The sequence below is a fragment of the Amblyomma americanum genome, chromosome 1 (assembly GCF_052857255.1).
Source record: "Amblyomma americanum isolate KBUSLIRL-KWMA chromosome 1, ASM5285725v1, whole genome shotgun sequence".
Taxonomy (NCBI): domain Eukaryota; kingdom Metazoa; phylum Arthropoda; class Arachnida; order Ixodida; family Ixodidae; genus Amblyomma; species Amblyomma americanum.
Window position 1 is genome coordinate 516,125,623 of NC_135497.1, and position 17,864 is coordinate 516,143,486.

The following is a 17,864-nucleotide window of genomic DNA, read 5'->3' on the forward strand; positions in this document are numbered from 1 at the left end:
CAAAATGATAAAGCCGCGTGCCGGAGATTGTGAGTGCGAATGAACAAACAGACGGTGCAAAGATTTATGGCAATATAAAATTAATTGAAATGAGGAGCTTATAGGTGGGAAGCTGTACTCACGAGCAGTGATCAATTCTATTAAAAAAGCCTGTGCATAGTTTGCTTAAATCCTGCTAATCGTGATCATGTACTCGGTCAGGTCGATATATAGTCGATTGAATTGTGTAGGGACATGACCGATTTAGGTTACTCATATACCAAATGCTTAACAACTGGCTACTAAGCCAAGCAGCTCATGCAGCCCCACTGTGCTTTGAATTAAAAGAGTCCTAGAACTAATATGTGTTTCAATTTTCAGAAATCTGATCCAAGTAGAAGAAAATGGAGATTGGGAGGCACATCCCCCCCTGAAAAATGTGGGGGGGGGGGAGGCATCCTTGCCCATTGCCACCCCCCTGTTCCGTGGTTGTTGAGTATAGCCCACCTGAACTAGGGTAGGCGGCCCTATAAATACGTGATCGGCCCACTGGAGTGGGTATATCTCGCATATTGTATATCTGATATTGGTCGCAAAGCCGATGTCTATCGGTAAACAAGTTTAAAACATCCGAGGTATTCTGAGAGATGTTCCATCCAACGAAGCATTCGGTCAGGAAAGACCTTTGAAGGCAGTTCGCAGTGTATACCGGATAGTTTTTTTCCGAATATATAGCTTTCGTCGAACTATACGAACTTTTTGGAATTCTTTTATTGACATATCTCAAATAAACCCTTCATTTCTGCAAGAAAAAAAAACACACACGGGTAAGCGGCCCTATAGATACGTGATCGGCCCGCTGGAGAGGGTATATCTCGCATATTGTATATCTGATATTGGTCGCAAAGCTGAACTCTATTGGTAAACAAGTTTAAAACGTCCGAGGTGTCCTGAGAGATGTTCGATCCGACGAAGCATTCGGCCAGGCAAGATCTTTGAAGGCAGTTTGCAGTGTATACCGGATTGTTTTTTTCCGAATATATAGCTTTCTTCTAACTATAGGAACTTTTTGGAATTCTTTTATTGAAATATCTCAAATAAACCCTTTATTTCTGGAAGAAAAAAACACACATGGGTAGTCGGCCATAGTAATAAAATGGTTAACAGAATAACAGAATGGTTAGAAAGGGCCAATGCAACATATTTTTACTAAGAACAGAAATTATGTGGACATGTCCTTAGTGTTCCTTTGAGAAGCAGTATATTCCTTTGTGTGTTGTGTAAACTATAGTTGAATACAACTCAAGAATGAAGTGGCAAATGCTTCTCTATAATTCACTTCGCAAGTTGTTTGCATGGAAGGTACGACAACCTGAGCCAATCAGGATGGCGCACACTATATAATTAGGTTGCTGCATGCCTACCACACCCGTTGCCTTGTGACAGGTAGCTCCATTTCTGTGAATGAAGGTGTACTAGTGTTTTGGCTGTTTATTTCTTCAGCAGGTGACACTTGATGTCTTTTTATTTTTATGTTTGTTTTCAGATGGGCAACATGTTCACACAGTGAAGAGGGCATATACGGCCCACTTTTCTTTTTGTCATTACCTGTCCATATTCAGTTCTTTACTTGTCATGTCACAGTTGTTTAGATGGGCATTTATTCACTCCATTGTGGTCTATGCCCAATGAAGCTGAGTCAAATCCAGGCGAGAGCAGCCACATGTTGATATAGGTGAAGTGGAAAACACGCCTCTTTGCTGTGCTTTGTCAGCGCATATGCAGTTGAAGTTAATCTGGAGCCCTCTACTATGGCGTCTACAATAGCGCATTAGAGACATTGTCATTTTTATTTTTGCTAATCTCATTGTGGCAGTGCTCGATGTGCTCGGCTTGTATACGCAGACGTTTAATGGATCACAATGGCCTGTTAACGGGCTCACATCTCATCGTCATCATCAAAACTCGCATGCACTGCTGGTTGTGTCCTCCTCCTCTATGCTCATTACAATTCCTGGTCCTTAGAGAGGCATCTTCCACTTCATTCTTAAGTTGTATTTGAGTATAATAAATAAGGAGAAATGTAACTAATATTGTATGTCACTTGCTGCTGTGTTGTTCGTGTGGTCTGTGTATAAAACTCTTACTCTTGTTCCATGATATAGTATATATGTAGTGTTTTTGTGTATTATGTATGGTTGTTTCATTAAACAGATGGTATTGGTGGATTCTGTTTATACGAGGGGTGATCAGTATATTTTTTACCTTCTGGTCTGTAACACATTTATCACCTCATGAAAGGGAAAGACGTTACAATGAAAAGAAAGTTTGATGTTCCCACTTTTCATGATATTTTCATTTTGCACATGGCACCACTGATATTGAAGTAGTCACAAGGAAAATGTTAGTATACATCAGTGTACGGTTATAACAGTTTTTCGAAACCAAATTTTGGATGGCAGAAGGTGTTCTCTCTATCCTTATCCACCATCGAATGAGTCCAATTTATGGTAATGGGTATGTTATGTTTTCAGTCAGAAGTTAGGTACAAACTGTACGTACATGCAAGATCCAGCTGTGTTGAGTGTGAAAGACGAGGAGTGCAGTGGATGCCCACTGTCTACATCTCGCATCTGAGCTCGTGGCACATGTGGATGAATTTATTTGTGATCATTGTCACATTAAGCAGACGGTTATTGCGGGCATTCTTGAACTTGAGGATGCTGAAGGACCGTGCACTTTTTCTTAAAGTTTGTCCTAAAAAAATCCATCATTTTATGTGACAACGCTTCGCATGACAACAAGTTAGGTGGCAATACCGCCGTGTTGAATAAGCTGCAGTTTCGGGATGTTCTGCATCACCCACCAATAGTTCTGACCTAGTGCCTTGTAGCTACTGGCTATTCCGCAACTGAAGAAACATTTGAAGACCTTTAGTGTCCAGTTGGGGCCATCAGCCTCATTCTTCTCTGAGGGCATGTAAACAACAATAATGCATCGATGATGCAAGGGCATCAGTGTAAGTGGGGAACGATATGAAAAAATGAATTACACCTCTGCAAAAAGACATCTGAAGCTTCGTTTATAATAATATCTTTCACTTTCAGTAATTAGCATGTTATAGACAAGGAGGCAAATTATTCAACACACCTCTCAAGCTTGGGATATATGTATGGGAACTTTTTGCATCTGTATAGTCACTTCCTTATTATTGGAAGCTACTTGAGTCATTTATCCCATGGACCAATGTTTTGTGGCCTCATTATCTATTATGTTTCAGATGGTGTCCTTGGCTTAATTTTACTTTTCTTGAGGGTGTTATAAACTTTTTTTCGAATGTGTGCACTTCAACTGAGATGTAGGTTTGAAACAGGACAGTATTGGAATGCCATATGCGTGTCCATTCATGTTTTAAGCTGATACAGCGTAAAATGGTACTATACTTGGGATTTAACATCCCACCACGTTAGAGGGATCTAATTTGATCACCTGTGTTCTTTAATTATGAGCTCAAGTGCACCGCGTGAAAGACAAGATGAAATGTTATCCATTTAATTTCATACGAGCCTTATAAAAGACACATATTGTTACGTGACGGCAAGCATGGTTAAGAGTACTACATAACAGATGGCGATGGAATGATTTAATGGCGGTGGGCCTAGCGCGAGAGCTCCGTGCCGCGCCACTGCCCACTTTGTCGTCTTCGAGTCCGTGACACTACCCGGGGCTGCCGAGCGATCGTCCCGATCGCCCGAACTGAAAGACCGGCAGTGAAGACGAAACGCAGGGCGTGAGGATGAGCGTGACAGGACGGATGAACACAGAAGAGAAGAAGATGCAGGGTTTGCCGTCACGATGAAAGAGATGAACAGATGATGATCAGATGAGCGCTGGTCCAGGAAGCTTCCGGGCCGTAGCTAGCTAGGTCACCTTGAGCCGACGGCCGAAGCCCATGAACACACCGAACGGCATGGGCAGGGGCTGTGTTCGAATATGTTGGCGACTTCTAGGGTCGGTGGGGTCATAGGTTCGAGTAGCGGCGGCGTCGTCAAGTTGTTGTGTCTACTGGTCGGGGCAGGGGGCGGGACTGGGGTGAACGACATGGTCGGTTATGGTCTGGCGGGCTGGGGCACAACCGGGCGGTGCGGGCAGGAACACACGACCGACGACCACGGCACACGCAGGACGCCGAAGCTCCAGGACCAGGATAGGGATGAATTCCGCACCTCACGCCAAATGTTACGTGACGGCAAGCAGGTGAAGACAGTACTACATAACAGATGGCGATGGAATGATTTAATGGCGGTGGGCCTAGAGCGAGCGCTCCGTGCCGCGCCACTGCCAACTTTGTCGTCTTCGGGTCCGTGACAATATCAGCTGACTGAGACACGCAGTTCACCCATGAGTGATACGAGAGCTGCATATTGGCTCAAATGAGTGATACGAAATACACATCGGCCCATTCGGGTGATACGAAATCCATATTTCGGCTCAAACAACTGATACGATAGGCACGTATCAGCACATAGAGGCATACGAGGGACACACATGCCCATACGAGGGATCCGAAGTACACATATGCCCATACGAGGCATACGAAGGACACATATCAGCCCATACGAGGGATACGAAGGGCACATATAAGCCCATACGAGGGATACTAGGGACACATATCATCCCATACGAAACACATATTGGACACATATCACACATATCATCTCGTATGACCACATACTAGACACATATCATCTCGTATGACCACTTACTAGACACATATAAATTCATACGAGACACAAATGCCTCCATATGAGATTTTTAGATAGGGCTTCATTCTAGAAGTGCAGTTGAGGTCTATAGCTGGAAGTGTAATATGCACAACATAGAAAAAATCAGAACAGAAGGTCGCATGACAAGGTTTTGGGTTCTCAGCCACGTCGGGATAGAGAGAAATGAGAAGATCGTGTATTGTGCGATGTCAGTACCCATTAGAGAACCTCGGGCGGTTAAAATTTCTGGAGCCCTTCACTAAGGCGTCCCGCATAGCTAGCGTGAGTCTTTTTGGGACATTAAACCCTCATAAATAAAAATCTTTCTGCTCTGTAGCACCTCTAAAGGAGCAGCTAAAGCGCAACAGACACCAAATTTGCTCGCTTTTTCTTTCAAATGACGCCTTAGACATTATTTTACGTGTACCACCCCGTGCCATTCACCTGTGAACAATAAACAATTTATAATTTAATTTCTTCTTGCTGCTGTTTGTGTTCCATCAACCGAACATTGACTGTGACGTCTAGTTGATCTATACGTCAGGTGAGGAACAACAAAAACGGCAATATAATTAAAAATACGTTGCTTGTTGGCATTTCATTTTTTCACGTAGGCTGGTTTAAGTGTTACAGTGAATTGAACCTACTTGTCAGAATTTATACTGCAGTGTTTTCATGCATTATGCGACCTAAAGGCCAACTACACATCACAGGCATTGTTCGGTTGATAAAATCGAAACTGGAACAGCAAGACAGAAGAATGTCAATTATAAATTACTTAGCAGTCGCAGGCGAGTATCACGTGGTGATTCATGTATTCTTGGATTCTTGCTTGTATTCAGGTGCCACTTGGGCATCTGGTGTAAAAGCAATAAGATGATTTGGTTTATCGCGTTTAGCGTCCCTAAGCGACTCAGGCTATGAGGGACGCCGTAGTGAAGGGCTCCGGGAATTTGGACCATCTGTGGTTCTTTAACGTGCACTGAAATCGCACAGTACACAGGCCTCTAGAATTTCGCCTCCATCGAAATTCATTCCCCGCGGCCGGGATCGAACTCGCGTCTTTCGGGTAAGCAGCTGAGCGCCATAACCACTGAGCCACCGCGGTGACTAGGCAATCACATGAGAGGTTGTCCTGAATTCTAGCATGTCCAAGCAACTGCTATAAATGTCATCAGATCTGAGGGCATGTTCTCTAATACATGTGACAGTACGACGCTTTCAAGTGACCGCAAGAATATACAGCCTATTTCATACCAAGTTACCTTGGACAAAGACATATTTCAGACACTATCACTCATAAAGGTGCTCTCACAGGACCGTAGCTGTCACATCTGAATGAGAGGGTGAGTGTAATTTGTTCAATGTGGCACACTGTATGCTTATGAATCCAGTGCAGATTTGTGCAGGTCTATATCTGCCGATTTCATTCTTGAGGCAAGAAATTACAAAGGTACATTGGTGTTTCCCCAACATCTCTCTGTGCAAATCGTGTAGCTGAAAGTGCTCAAAAAAATTTCAAGCAGCAACATACCAGAAAATGCAGAGATGCCAAAATACACATTCCGCAATAAAATTAAATGCGATTAAGCTTTTCAACATTCAAACTGTTTAAACTAAACGAGGGCCACACTCTGAGCCTGTGGAAACCACGAGAGTAAGCATATTACCATACATATCCCAGCTCACTGTGGTCAAAGTAGAATCGAGCTGGGAACTCGCACATCAACCCCAAATGCTTACTATCTCTGCACTGTCAAATAAAAAAGGAGGCAAGAAAGAAGGACACTGCAGATCAAAGTATTGCTACAACTGCAGCTAGTTTACACAGATAAATTCAACAACCTCACTCCCAGAATGAGTAAAACAAGTGAAGGCTCCTGCAGCAGCCTAAAAACAAAACACAAAGTAACGACATTGACAGCTACTGGTAAACACCCAAATGAACATCTAGCGCATTCACAACATAATTCAGCAACAAACAAAAATAGTGCAGTGGATCCATTGATACACTAAGGGCTGAATATGTTGCTTGCATAGAACTGCACTGGAAGGTGGTTATAGTAGCAGCTGCCTTGTTGCTTGACGGCCACGTGAAGCCCATGCAGAGGCCGCTAGCTCTCCTCGCACTGTCTGTTAATAATGGATGCATTATTTTTTCTGAAATTATTTCCCACGGCTTCCTCGAAAGTATTGGAGCATGAAGAACAAATGAGGAGAAACTTTGGTAGGGATCGGCATCCGAAATTTTAATTCAAGGTGTTGAAGCAAGCTCACGGAATTATACCAATGCAGTTATTTCGGTAGTAAAATGGCAAATGTTTCCACGGACCTCGAATATGACGCCAGCTGAAGGCTAATAAAGTCATCTCTGTATGCAAGATGACTTCCTTGAGGCCTCCATCACCTTACAAATGAGTTACTTGGCAGTGAATGGCCTGAGCGAGTAAACAAAATGAATGTATTCATACATGTGCTGTGCACAAACTTTACTGCAGTGTCATGCTGCACAGAAGGCTGCTGCCACTACGAGGTACGGCAGTTTTATCTCACAATGCGCCAACTTATATTTAAACTTTCGCTTCCCGCTGGCCAGCAACCCCTTCTTTGGCCCTTCGGCAGTGCCACAAAGAAGTTGATTTCTGCTCTGCACCACCGCGTGAAAAATATGAAACATAGGAGTGGTCCGCACAAATAAGTGCCAACTACCTGTCATGCCCAGCTTTCTGGGACATCTACTACTTGCGCCATCTACCGGCAGTGGCGGCGACAGGAAGCGTAACTGAAAGGGAAGGGGTACAAAAAAAATCGTAAAACGTGAACAAAAGCACTTACAAAAAATGCTTCAGGGATATGTGTAATATACACTTAGCTGAGGAATGTGCCGAAGTTTCAGTCCTGTGCTATTAATACACGAGCTTCCCAGCGCGTTTGAATATTATACGATGCTGCCTACGGATGGGGGCCAAAGTTTTGGCATTTTTCCAGACTTTGAAACTGTATAGCACCGTAACACGGATAGATATCGAAAATGCTTCCCGGTTTTAGGTACCCAAATATATGGTGTTTAAAATGGTGTGCAACGATCTGGCATAGCTTTGATCAAGAAGTTTCCTGAGGCCTTTTAATTGAAACCTGATATTGCCCAAAATATGAAAGATGGCGCCCGGTAGCGAGCTACGCAGCAGAAATGGTTCGGACTGCTGAAGTTGCGTCCATTTCGACGCTTACCTTTTTATCGGGTCACTTTTGCTTTGCAGACAAGAACACATGTCAGAGCTCGAACCCAGTGTCTCAACCGGAGCTTTAAATAAAGAAGGTTGTTACGATGACCATGCATTAAGGCAGCTACATAAAGTATTCGCGGCTGTTCATAAATGCTTGTCGTGGAGCAACTTTGCAAATTGTCAGCCCTTTGCTATTACCTAAAAAGTTTATTGGGGCGTGTGATCATGATATATTAGGGTATGAGAACTAGCTCGCCTGAATTTTAGCTATTCTTGTTACTTTTAAAGAGCGTAGTGGCATTCAAACGGCAGACATCAAAAAGTATGCGCGAATATAAATGTTTAAGTTTATTCTTTTAACACTTATTTAAGAAAATTTGATATAGCTTTACTCAGAAACATTCTGAAGCTGTTCCAGCTGTTGTCGGGCAGAACACAGAATTTGGAGCCTAGAAGCAAATAGCGTCTAGATAGACGTTCAGGTTGTTACTGTCACGTTCACCTGTAATGCTTTCAAATTAGTGACTCTAGCGTTGTCCGAATATGGTGACTCGAGTTTGCACTAAGAGTTCTAACTTGGGTTCAGAACCTTTTATTTTGGTCAACTATTTTTAATAAATGTGCTCGTTTCTATAGAAAATATATTAGTATGAATGTATGAATGAAAAATTCAACGCATGATCACTATTCATACTTTTATTGCTGCAGCTATTGGCGACTTTTTTTTGCTGTTCTTTCATTTTGACTTCTGTAATATGCATGCATGATGTATTGCCGAGATCCATCCTGTCTAACACAACTGAAAAAATGAGGATTCGCTTTTGAGGTACGAAACTTCGCTTTTAAAGATACCGCAAGATGCCGCCAACTTTTTTCTATTTTTGCAATTTGGTGAATTTAATTGTGTCCACTTCTGTGCTACGAAACAGCGCTTTTACATGGACGTCATCAAGGAAGCAGTTCATAACGGTATATATAAATGGTAAATATGGTGGCTGTCGCAATTTGCGACGCTGCCAGCCGCTACGCTGCCAGTCGCTGCTGAGCTGCTTCGTCGGCCGATTGTGATGATATCGTAGTTAATTCTCCCGCACCTCCCAGAGTGACATCGCAAGGGGCCGCCAGGTGCAAGAGGGTTAACCACGGATTAACAGGGTTAGTCGCGATGTCAAAGCAATCGTCTGAAGCGACTGTGTTGAGAGCCTGCTTTGAAGAACGTTTGCATCTGTCCTTCAAGGCTGGGCTGTGATCATTTTAAGCAATAATTTTTTTCTATTTCACCAGTATAATAGATAAGTTGCGTTATCGCAAGCAGCTTGCTTTTAAGATTTATCTTCTTCAAAATGCTATGAAAACGTGTAAAAAATTGACCGCCAATAGCAAGATCAAAGAATGTCAAGGGGTATAAATTAGAGGGGAAAGAAAAATAAAAAAACAAGTAAGTGTCCTGCCCACGCCAGTACAAATACTACATTAAACATACTACATTAAATACTACAAATACTACATAAGCCTACAATAATACTACTACAATACTACATAATGCTACATACAAATACTACAAATACTACATTAAGCCCTTAAACAGCTTAAGGCTGTTCGACGCACGTTCCAGATTTCACAATCAATTCATGTGCTCTGCGCAAAGTATCCAGGTCCAGTGCGCATACACTGGATTCGTGGCCATGCCCAGGATCCACATAACATTCAAGCGGATGCTATGACTCATCTTCATACATTAGACGATCCGCCACCTTCCCTTCTTCCCTCAGATCCGTTCCAGTCCCATGTTTCCGATTCGGAAGTTCTGCGCCAGCGAACACGCGCTCTAATTCCTCCGTGTTCGCACCCTCTCCCCCGTAGTCTTACTCGGCAGGAGGAGGTATCCGTGCGCCGGATTCGGGCAGGGGCGGCTCTGACACCATCTGTCCGTCATCGGTGGCTTGCAAAAGATCTGCCAGCACCTGGCAGGTGCCCTCACTCTAGCGCTGCACCGGACATTTGTAATGTGCGGCACTTGTTATGGACGTGCCTAGCGACGGCTACTATCAGAAAACGGCTCCTCAGGGAGGTGGGCCTGCGGTGGAACCGCGAAAGTGACTACGTGAAGTGGACTGTGGACAACCGTTTCATTAGCAACCTGTGCGACTACCTCAGCGCAACGGTTCTTCACTCTTCACTCCTTCTTTTAACTTTCAATCCCGTTCAATTCCTCCCCCCCCCCCCTTCCTTTTTCAACTTATGGCTCATGGCACACTTCTCGAATTAAAAAAAATACTACATTGAGGCGGTTAAAATAATGAAAACTAGAAGTGCCCCCCGTTAGGACGGCCAATAAAAATCAAGAGAAACACCCCCCCAAATACATTCAAAGAGAGAGAGAGAGAGGCGGGTGGGGGGGGGGGCAAAGTCTCGCACAGGGTGCTAGGTGATGTAACGCCGGCTCATGACCCAGCCGCTATGCCCACATTTCAGCGTACGCGAAATGCAACAACGCTCCGGCTGTTTACCCCCGGAGGGTCGAATTAGTTCGAAGCGCTCCAGTGCGCTGTCCCTCATAGCCCGTAATGGAACGTATTTGTATTATTTCATTGTAGCTTTTCCCAGTTCCCAGGTTACTCTGCCTGCAGCAGCTTTGATTTCTGTGGTCACGTGAAAAACTAATTATACTGCACTGAACAATACTATCCCTTACTTTGGAAGCAGCAGCGTTTGGTAAATCAAACCAAATACAATTGTAATAGAGAGGTAGAGCGCAACAAAAATAACCAGACGCTAAAAAGGAATGTATAGCAATAAAATAAGCCACGAATTGCATTCTATGTTACAAAGTTAATGAGAATAACAAATAGGCGGGGATGTCATTATAGCAGGCGGGGATGTCATTGTAGCACGTAACGGAAAGCACAATGTCAGCAAATTACCATGAATGAACGGGAAGCCTTCGTAACGATAACAGTCATGGGAAGTGATCTGTTACATTTACAGTAATATTCAAAGCACTGGAGGTTATATTTATTTTCTCCTTTGCACCTTTGTGGAGGAAATCGAGCAAATGTAATAGGTCTATTTTCATGGCGTTGCTGTCAATAAACTTGCACTTGTCACACTATCTGATAGCTGGTGCAGAAGGGGTTATAACTTCCCCGCAAAAAGGCAAGGACAAGGGCTATAGTGCCGACATAAAATATTTTATTATACACTTTTTATACAACATTTGGAAACAAAATGTGTACAGTCAGAATCCCATAGCATCATTACCTTGTGTTCATGTTACATGTACAACCAGAACGATGCACTCCAAACGTAACGAATATGAATATAACTAAACACACTTCACAGCAACATGACATACGAAAGAAGCAATACTTTGCGAAAAGAATAAAGAACAAAGCAAACTTTTAATCGGTTGCCAAACAAAATGAGTCAGCAAAGAAGGACATACAAATGGACATTAATGATGGCATTAAATGTGTGTAGTACTGCTGTCGTCACTTTTCTCGAGCCTGTTTGTGCGCATTGTGCACTTGATGCCAGGATCATATGATCTACGCCCGATACGCCCCAATCAGTTTTCTTAATTTCGCTGCCAAATTTTTTCCTGCTGCCCCGCAGAACTTAAAGGCGTGTGTGCATGTTCATTTTCAAAGCACCCCCCCCCCCACGTACTTTTTCTAGCTCTATTGATTGCGTTATAAATCTGTTATCCATGGTTTGTTTACACAAAAGAATTTTCTTACGCAAAAGACAAGCCAAAAGATCATTTTAAAAGTGACAACGGCAATACTTACAAAACACACATATCACATTTATATTACACCAAAAAATTGCTCAGGCCATATATGGCAGGTTAACAGTCACATAATACAAATACACTATTTTTAGTACACACCGAACGCTCCTTTAGGGGCAGGTTAGATAAGGAATCAGGAACAGTACTCTTCATCTTCAAGCCGTGATGCGCTTTCTAAACTAGAGGTACAAAACAGCACTATAAATATAGGAGGAAACACGCAAAACTAAAAGGCACATATAACCACATAACTGTTATCTCCTCCTATAGCTACAATCATTGCTTTTTTTTCCTTACAAGGTTGCGAAGTTTTTCTATTGATTTGACTTTCGTCGACGTTCCCATAGCCTGAAGCTCCGTGCGCAATTCTCCTGCATCCATGTCGTCCACATTTTGTAGACAGTTTCCTTCGCTCACTTTTTCTTGTGCACAGCGTAGCCTCTTCGCCCGTGTCTCTTGAATAAGTCCCTCAAACCAATACTCTTGGTCCCGCTTTTTATATGCACGGCTTAGTCTGATATTCTCACTCACTTCAAGCCTTTTCGCCAGCTTGAGAGCGTCAGCGGCTGCATTCCAATTGTTACATTTCCCATGGTGTAGATGCTCTAGCACGTCATTTTTTTTCTCTAACCCTCGGCTTGAAAACCAACCAACGCACTTGAACCTTTTGTGATTTGCGGAAGCGTGGTGCGCGAGAGTAAGAATGTACGGCGTAACTCTATCGCCACCATAGCCTTTTCAACCTTGGGCTCCTAATTCTAAGAACGTGTGAAAGAATTCTGAGGTTTCTCTTTCTATGCTGCGACCTTCAACACCATTTTCCATGGGTAAAAAATTTTTCGCATAAGCTTCCAAAGGAGCAAAGATTTTTCCTCTGTTTGAGAGTGCAATTTCCCGGCCAGATTTTCAGGCAAAGCCTTAAGCAGGTGCTCACAATCGCCCCCCGATACCGACGTGAATGTTTTTCCCTTGTTTCATTCATTGGCTTCCCAGACGTGAAATTTAATCCCACAGTTATTTATGGCGTCAACGATGTCCTGAACGTGTATGGTCATACAACGTGGGTTGCGGACTTTTTCTCGGCAATCTCTGTCTTCTGCTTCTGAAAGCAATCCATCTAAAAGGTGGTTAACTATTCTTAGCTTCATGTGCAATGCATCAGGAATTATTAAATCAGAGTCGATGTTAAACAATGGCACGTTTTTCATCCCGTTCGTCTCTGCGCAGCAATCAGCTTTCATGTTCTCAAGAGTGCGGATCAAAGGAGGCTCATTAAAGCTCCTGTTACTTGTCAGAACCGAGCACCTTGTCTGTGGGTTTGCTCGACAAAATGGACAAAGATAGTGTGATGCGCCAGACTGCAGACCCTGTGTGATAGCGTGAGCACCTAGCGAGCCGCTGACGTGTCATTCCGTGCTGCTGATAAGCTGCGCACGGCACGCTATCGGCGCACTATAAGAACACCATGCTCTTGGCAATAAACGTTTTTTAATTCTGGACCTTCGTCGATGCTGGTCGTAGTTATTTCACTGGCGGCGAGGATGGGATCCGTCGGGACTGGCCTGCCAAGCGTGTCTGGGCAAGATCGGACGACGCACATCGGAAGCCACTAACGCGAACTGCAAGTGGCTGGCGGCCAGGGGCAAGCAGCTGACAACGGATCCTACGCACCAAGCAAGACATCGACACGATAAGTAACTGCACCGAAGCGTTGTTACGTTTACGTTGTTACGTTTGTGCACCGAAGCGATGTCGCGTCTTGGCAGAATCGATGAGTACGACCCCAAGGTCCAGAATTTTGATTCTTACTTGGAACGGTTTGAACATTTCGTCAGCGCCAATGAGGTCTCGGAAGCAAAGGAACTGTCAGTTTTTCTAACAGTACTTGGCGCAGAGGCGTATGAAGTCCTCAAGAACCTGGTAGTTCCAGCGCTTCCCGGTGAAAAGACTTTCGCTGAAATCAAGATTCTGCTGAAGAATCACTACAGCCCGCAAACTTCAGTCATTGCTGAAAGGTGCAGGTTTAACCGCCGAGTTCAACTGGAGCAAGAGAGCGTAGAAGATTTCGTTCTGGAGTTAAAACACCTTGCTCGGAAGTGCAATTTCGGAGACTTTCTGCAGGATGCCTTGCGAGACAGACTGGTAGCAGGCATTCGCAATGAGGAAACTCAAAGAGCTCTGTTCACCACGGAAGGCTTAACATTTCAAGGCGCATGCAAAATTGCGCTGGATAGGGAGTTGGCCACACAGCAGGCCGCGCTATTGCAACAAAGAGGTCGCAGTGAGGCACTCAACGCGGTGGGAACGCACGAGAGGTGCGACCGAAAGACAAAAGACTCAACGCGAGGAAAAAGGCAAAAACAGAAGTGTAGCCGCTGTGGCAAGGCGCATACTTCAGACAGCTGTTGGTACAAGAGGTACAAGTGCAGACGGTGCTCGAAAGTGGGTCATCTTCAAAATATGTGCCAGGCAAGCCGTGAAGAACTAAAAGCGCATCTAGTATCCGAGTCATCGGAAGAGGAGTCCACGTTATACAGTTGCGACGCTACGCCTTCTAAGAAGAGCTATGTTGTGTCTGTGAATGTTGAAGGCCACGACCTGCCAATGCAGGTTGACACCGGTGCTGCTGTGACTGTTGTGCCGGAAAGCGTGTACGCCGCTAAGTTGTCGCATGTCAAGTGTGAGCCAACGAAATTGGGGCTCAAAACTTATACAGGTGAAAAAATGCATGTGATCGGTCAATGCAATGTCACTGCTTGCTATGAAGGTCAGTGCGCCGTGTTACCTATTGTTGTTGTGCGTGAGGGTGAGCGCAATCTGCCTATACTTTTAGGCAGGAGCTGGCTTGAGAAGTTGCAGCTTAACTGGAAATCTCTTTTCGCCTTGAGCATTGACGACAGGGTGTTGAAGTTGCATTCCAAGTTCCCTAGTGTATTTTCTTCCACTTTGGGAGCGATTAGGAACTATGAGGCAAAATTGGTTCTGCAGCCAAAGTGCACTCCTGTGTTTTGTAAGTCCCGGCCAGTACCCTTTGCGTTGCGAGAAGCGGTAGAAAAAGAACTGTCTGACCTTGAAAAGAAGGGTGTAATCGAGCGAGTAACGCAGAGTGAGTGGGCAACTCCCCTCGTAGTGGTTCCAAAGAAGGAAGGTGACAAACTAAGGTTGTGTGGCGACTTCAAAATCACGCTCAATCCGGTCCTAAAAACGGATCACTATCCATTGCCCCTACCGGAAGATTTGTTCACAGCCGTTTGTGAGGGAAAAGTGTTCTGTGTGCTTGACTTATCAGCATACCAGCAGGTGATGCTAAGCCCGGAATCCAAAGCAATTGTTACAGTAAACACGCACCGGGGGCTCTATCGGTACAACAGACTTCCCTATGGTATAGCGAGTGCCCCGGCTTTGTTCCAATCTTTAATGGATAAAATCTTGATGGGCATTAAGAATGTAGGTTGCTACATTGACGATGTCATTGTAGCTGGCCAGGACATAGATGACTGCGAAAAAACACTTGAGCTAGTTTTGCAACGATTGAACGAATACAACATTACTGTCAAGGCAGAGAAATGCAAGTTCTTTCTAAGCTCAGTGTGTTACCTCGGGCACAAGATAAGCTCTGAGGGGATACATCCCACTGAAGGAAAAGTGAAAGCAATCGCCCATGCTCCTGAGCCGGCGAATGTCACTGAGCTGAAAGCTTATCTAGGGCTACTGAACTACTATGGCAAATTTTTAAACAGCCTAGCGTCTGTAGCAGAGCCATTGTACAAGCTACTTCGAAAGGGAGAGCGTTGGGTTTGGACGAAGAAATGTAGCGATGCGTTTGAGGCCACGAAACAGCTCCTTATCAGCAGCCGAGCGCTCACGTACTACGATGCACGCAAACCGCTGGGGTTGCAATGTGATGCATCAGCGTATGGTGTTGGAGCGGTCATTTTTCATGTGTTTCCCAACGGCCAAGAGCGTCCGATTGCATTTGCTTCGCGTACCTTAACACCTGCAGAAAAGAACTATGCGCAGTGTGAAAGAGAGGCTCTAGCTCTTATTTTTGGTTTGCAGAAATTCCACAAGTTCTTGTATGGCAGGAAATTTGACTTGTACACGGACCATCAGCCACTATTGGGAATTTTGGGTCACAACAAAGCCACGCCAGCATTAGCAGCTGCCAGACTACAAAGGTGGTCTTTAATTATGTCTGCTTACCAGTTCACTCTGAAATACCGCAAGGGAACTGAAATTGAGGTGGCTGGTGCTCTGTCAAGATTACCTACTTGTGGTTCTGCTAAAGCAGAAACTGCGAAATGTCTGTCTGTTTTCGAATGCACCCCGCTCACAGCGCGGGATGTGTCAAAGGAGGCTGCACGAGACGGCACCCTCAGCAAAGTAATCGAGTATGTTCGGTCGGGTTGGCCAGCAAATGTCGTGGACGAATTGCAACCTTATTACGTCCGTCGCCTGGAACTCTCCGTCGAACAAAATTGTCTCACATGGGGGACGAGAGTAGTTATACCTGAGAATCTGAGGCCCGCAGTCCTGTCCTTGCTTCATGAAGACCACCCTGGCTCTAGTCGAATGAAAATGTTAGCAAGAAGTTTTGTGTGGTGGCCCAACATGGACAAGGCTATTGAGGAGTACATAAGGAAGTGCAGAGTGTGTCAACTCGTACTACCGGCAGCTCAGCCTGTACCTCTCCAGCTGTGGCCGTACCCAACAAGGTGTTGGCAAAGAGTACATGTTGACTATGCGCAACAAGGTAACCACAACTTTCTTGTCTTGGTGGACGCCTACTCTAAATGGGTTAAAGTTTGGCCTATGACGTCAACTACCACCTCTCAGACTATTAGTAAGCTTCGCAGCCTCTTCGCAGCGTATGGTTTTCCAGAGGAGATTGTCAGTGATAACGGCCCACAGTTTGTGTCGCAGGAGTTCGCAGCATTCTTGTCTCGTAACAATATCAGACATACTAAGACTCCACCATATCACGCAATCTCTAACGGAGCAGCCGAGCGGCTAGTCCAGACAACCAAGAAGGCGCTTTTAAAGCAAGTGTTGTCCCTAGCTGAACACGGAAAGCAACAACCCTTGCAGGAAGGATTAGACAGTTTTTTGATGTCGTACAGGAATACCCCTCATTCTCTAACTGGGAAGACCCCAGCCGAGCTGTTTCTGAGGCGACAGCCGCGAGTTAAATTGTCGTTCCTCAAACCGAGTTTTGTGCAAGACATGACTGATAAGCAACGATGCATTAAGCAGAAAAGAGGCAAGGACAGGGGCTGTGCACGTGCTTTCGCCGTGGGGGAAAGGGTGTTTGTGAAGTCCGTGCGTAGTGAGGACACCTCTTGGGACGATGGCACTGTGGTACAAGTGGTGAGCCCAGTGACTTATCTCGTGCGCGTGACGGGTCAAGTTCGATTTGTGCACGCCGATCACCTCCGCCCTTCTTTTGCACGACCAGCCTCGCTATCGCAGCAGGCATCCCTACCAAGTGAGCAGCCTCGGGAGTCGCCAGGGTCGGCAGGGCCCACAGTTGAGACCACGTGCCCTGAGGAGACATCGTCGGCCGGCACCAATGCACCCGCCTCGCCACCTTCTCCGGCAGCCGACTCGACTGTGCCACTCGACGCTTCAGGTGATTCGCGAGAGTCTTCGCTGCCAGCCAACGACGACGCTGTGGTGCCTCCTCGCCGTAGCCAGCGTATGCGCCGGCCCCCGGATTGGTTCAGACCATCAGACTTCAAGAAATGACTTCGTGTTGTCTAAGGGGGGAGGAGATGTGATAGCGTGAGCACCTAGCGAGCCGCTGACGTGTCATTCCGTGCTGCTGATAAGCTGCGCACGGCACGCTATCGGTGCACTATAAGAACACCATGCTCTTGGCAATAAACGTTTTTTAATTCTGGACCTTCGTCGATGCTGGTCGTAGTTATTTCACCCTGAACAACGAGCAAAAATTTCAAATCGGACCCTAGACAGATTCGAATCGGAATCTCGTGGTCCCCTACAGATATGCTACCCCTTCGTGCGACAACATTAATTTCTTTTATCAAATCCCGAAAAGCCTCTCTTATTTCAAAATAACCCTCCGATATCTCCGCCAAA

At 45.1% G+C, this 17,864-nt stretch overlaps 1 protein-coding gene across 1 annotated transcript; it reads left to right on the plus strand.

Annotated features, from left to right (window-relative positions):
* Window positions 1–13,472: 13,472 nt before the first annotated feature.
* LOC144128528 (uncharacterized) lies at window positions 13,473–17,510 on the plus strand. Its single transcript, XM_077661977.1, has 2 exons — window positions 13,473–14,445; window positions 17,221–17,510. Exons 1-2 carry the CDS (start codon window positions 13,515–13,517, stop codon window positions 17,508–17,510), a joined length of 1,221 nt encoding a protein of 406 aa, XP_077518103.1. The 5' UTR covers window positions 13,473–13,514.
* Window positions 17,511–17,864: the final 354 nt, after the last annotated feature.

Excerpts from the sequence above, each read along its gene's own strand:
- LOC144128528 (XM_077661977.1), top strand. The coding sequence starts at position 13,515 with ATGTCGCGTCTTGGCAGAATCGATGAGTACGACCCCAAGGTCCAGAAT. Across the intron at positions 14,446-17,220 it reads TAAGTTGTCGCATGTCAAGT|CCTCGCTATCGCAGCAGGCA; the intron begins GTGAGCCAACGA and ends TTGCACGACCAG.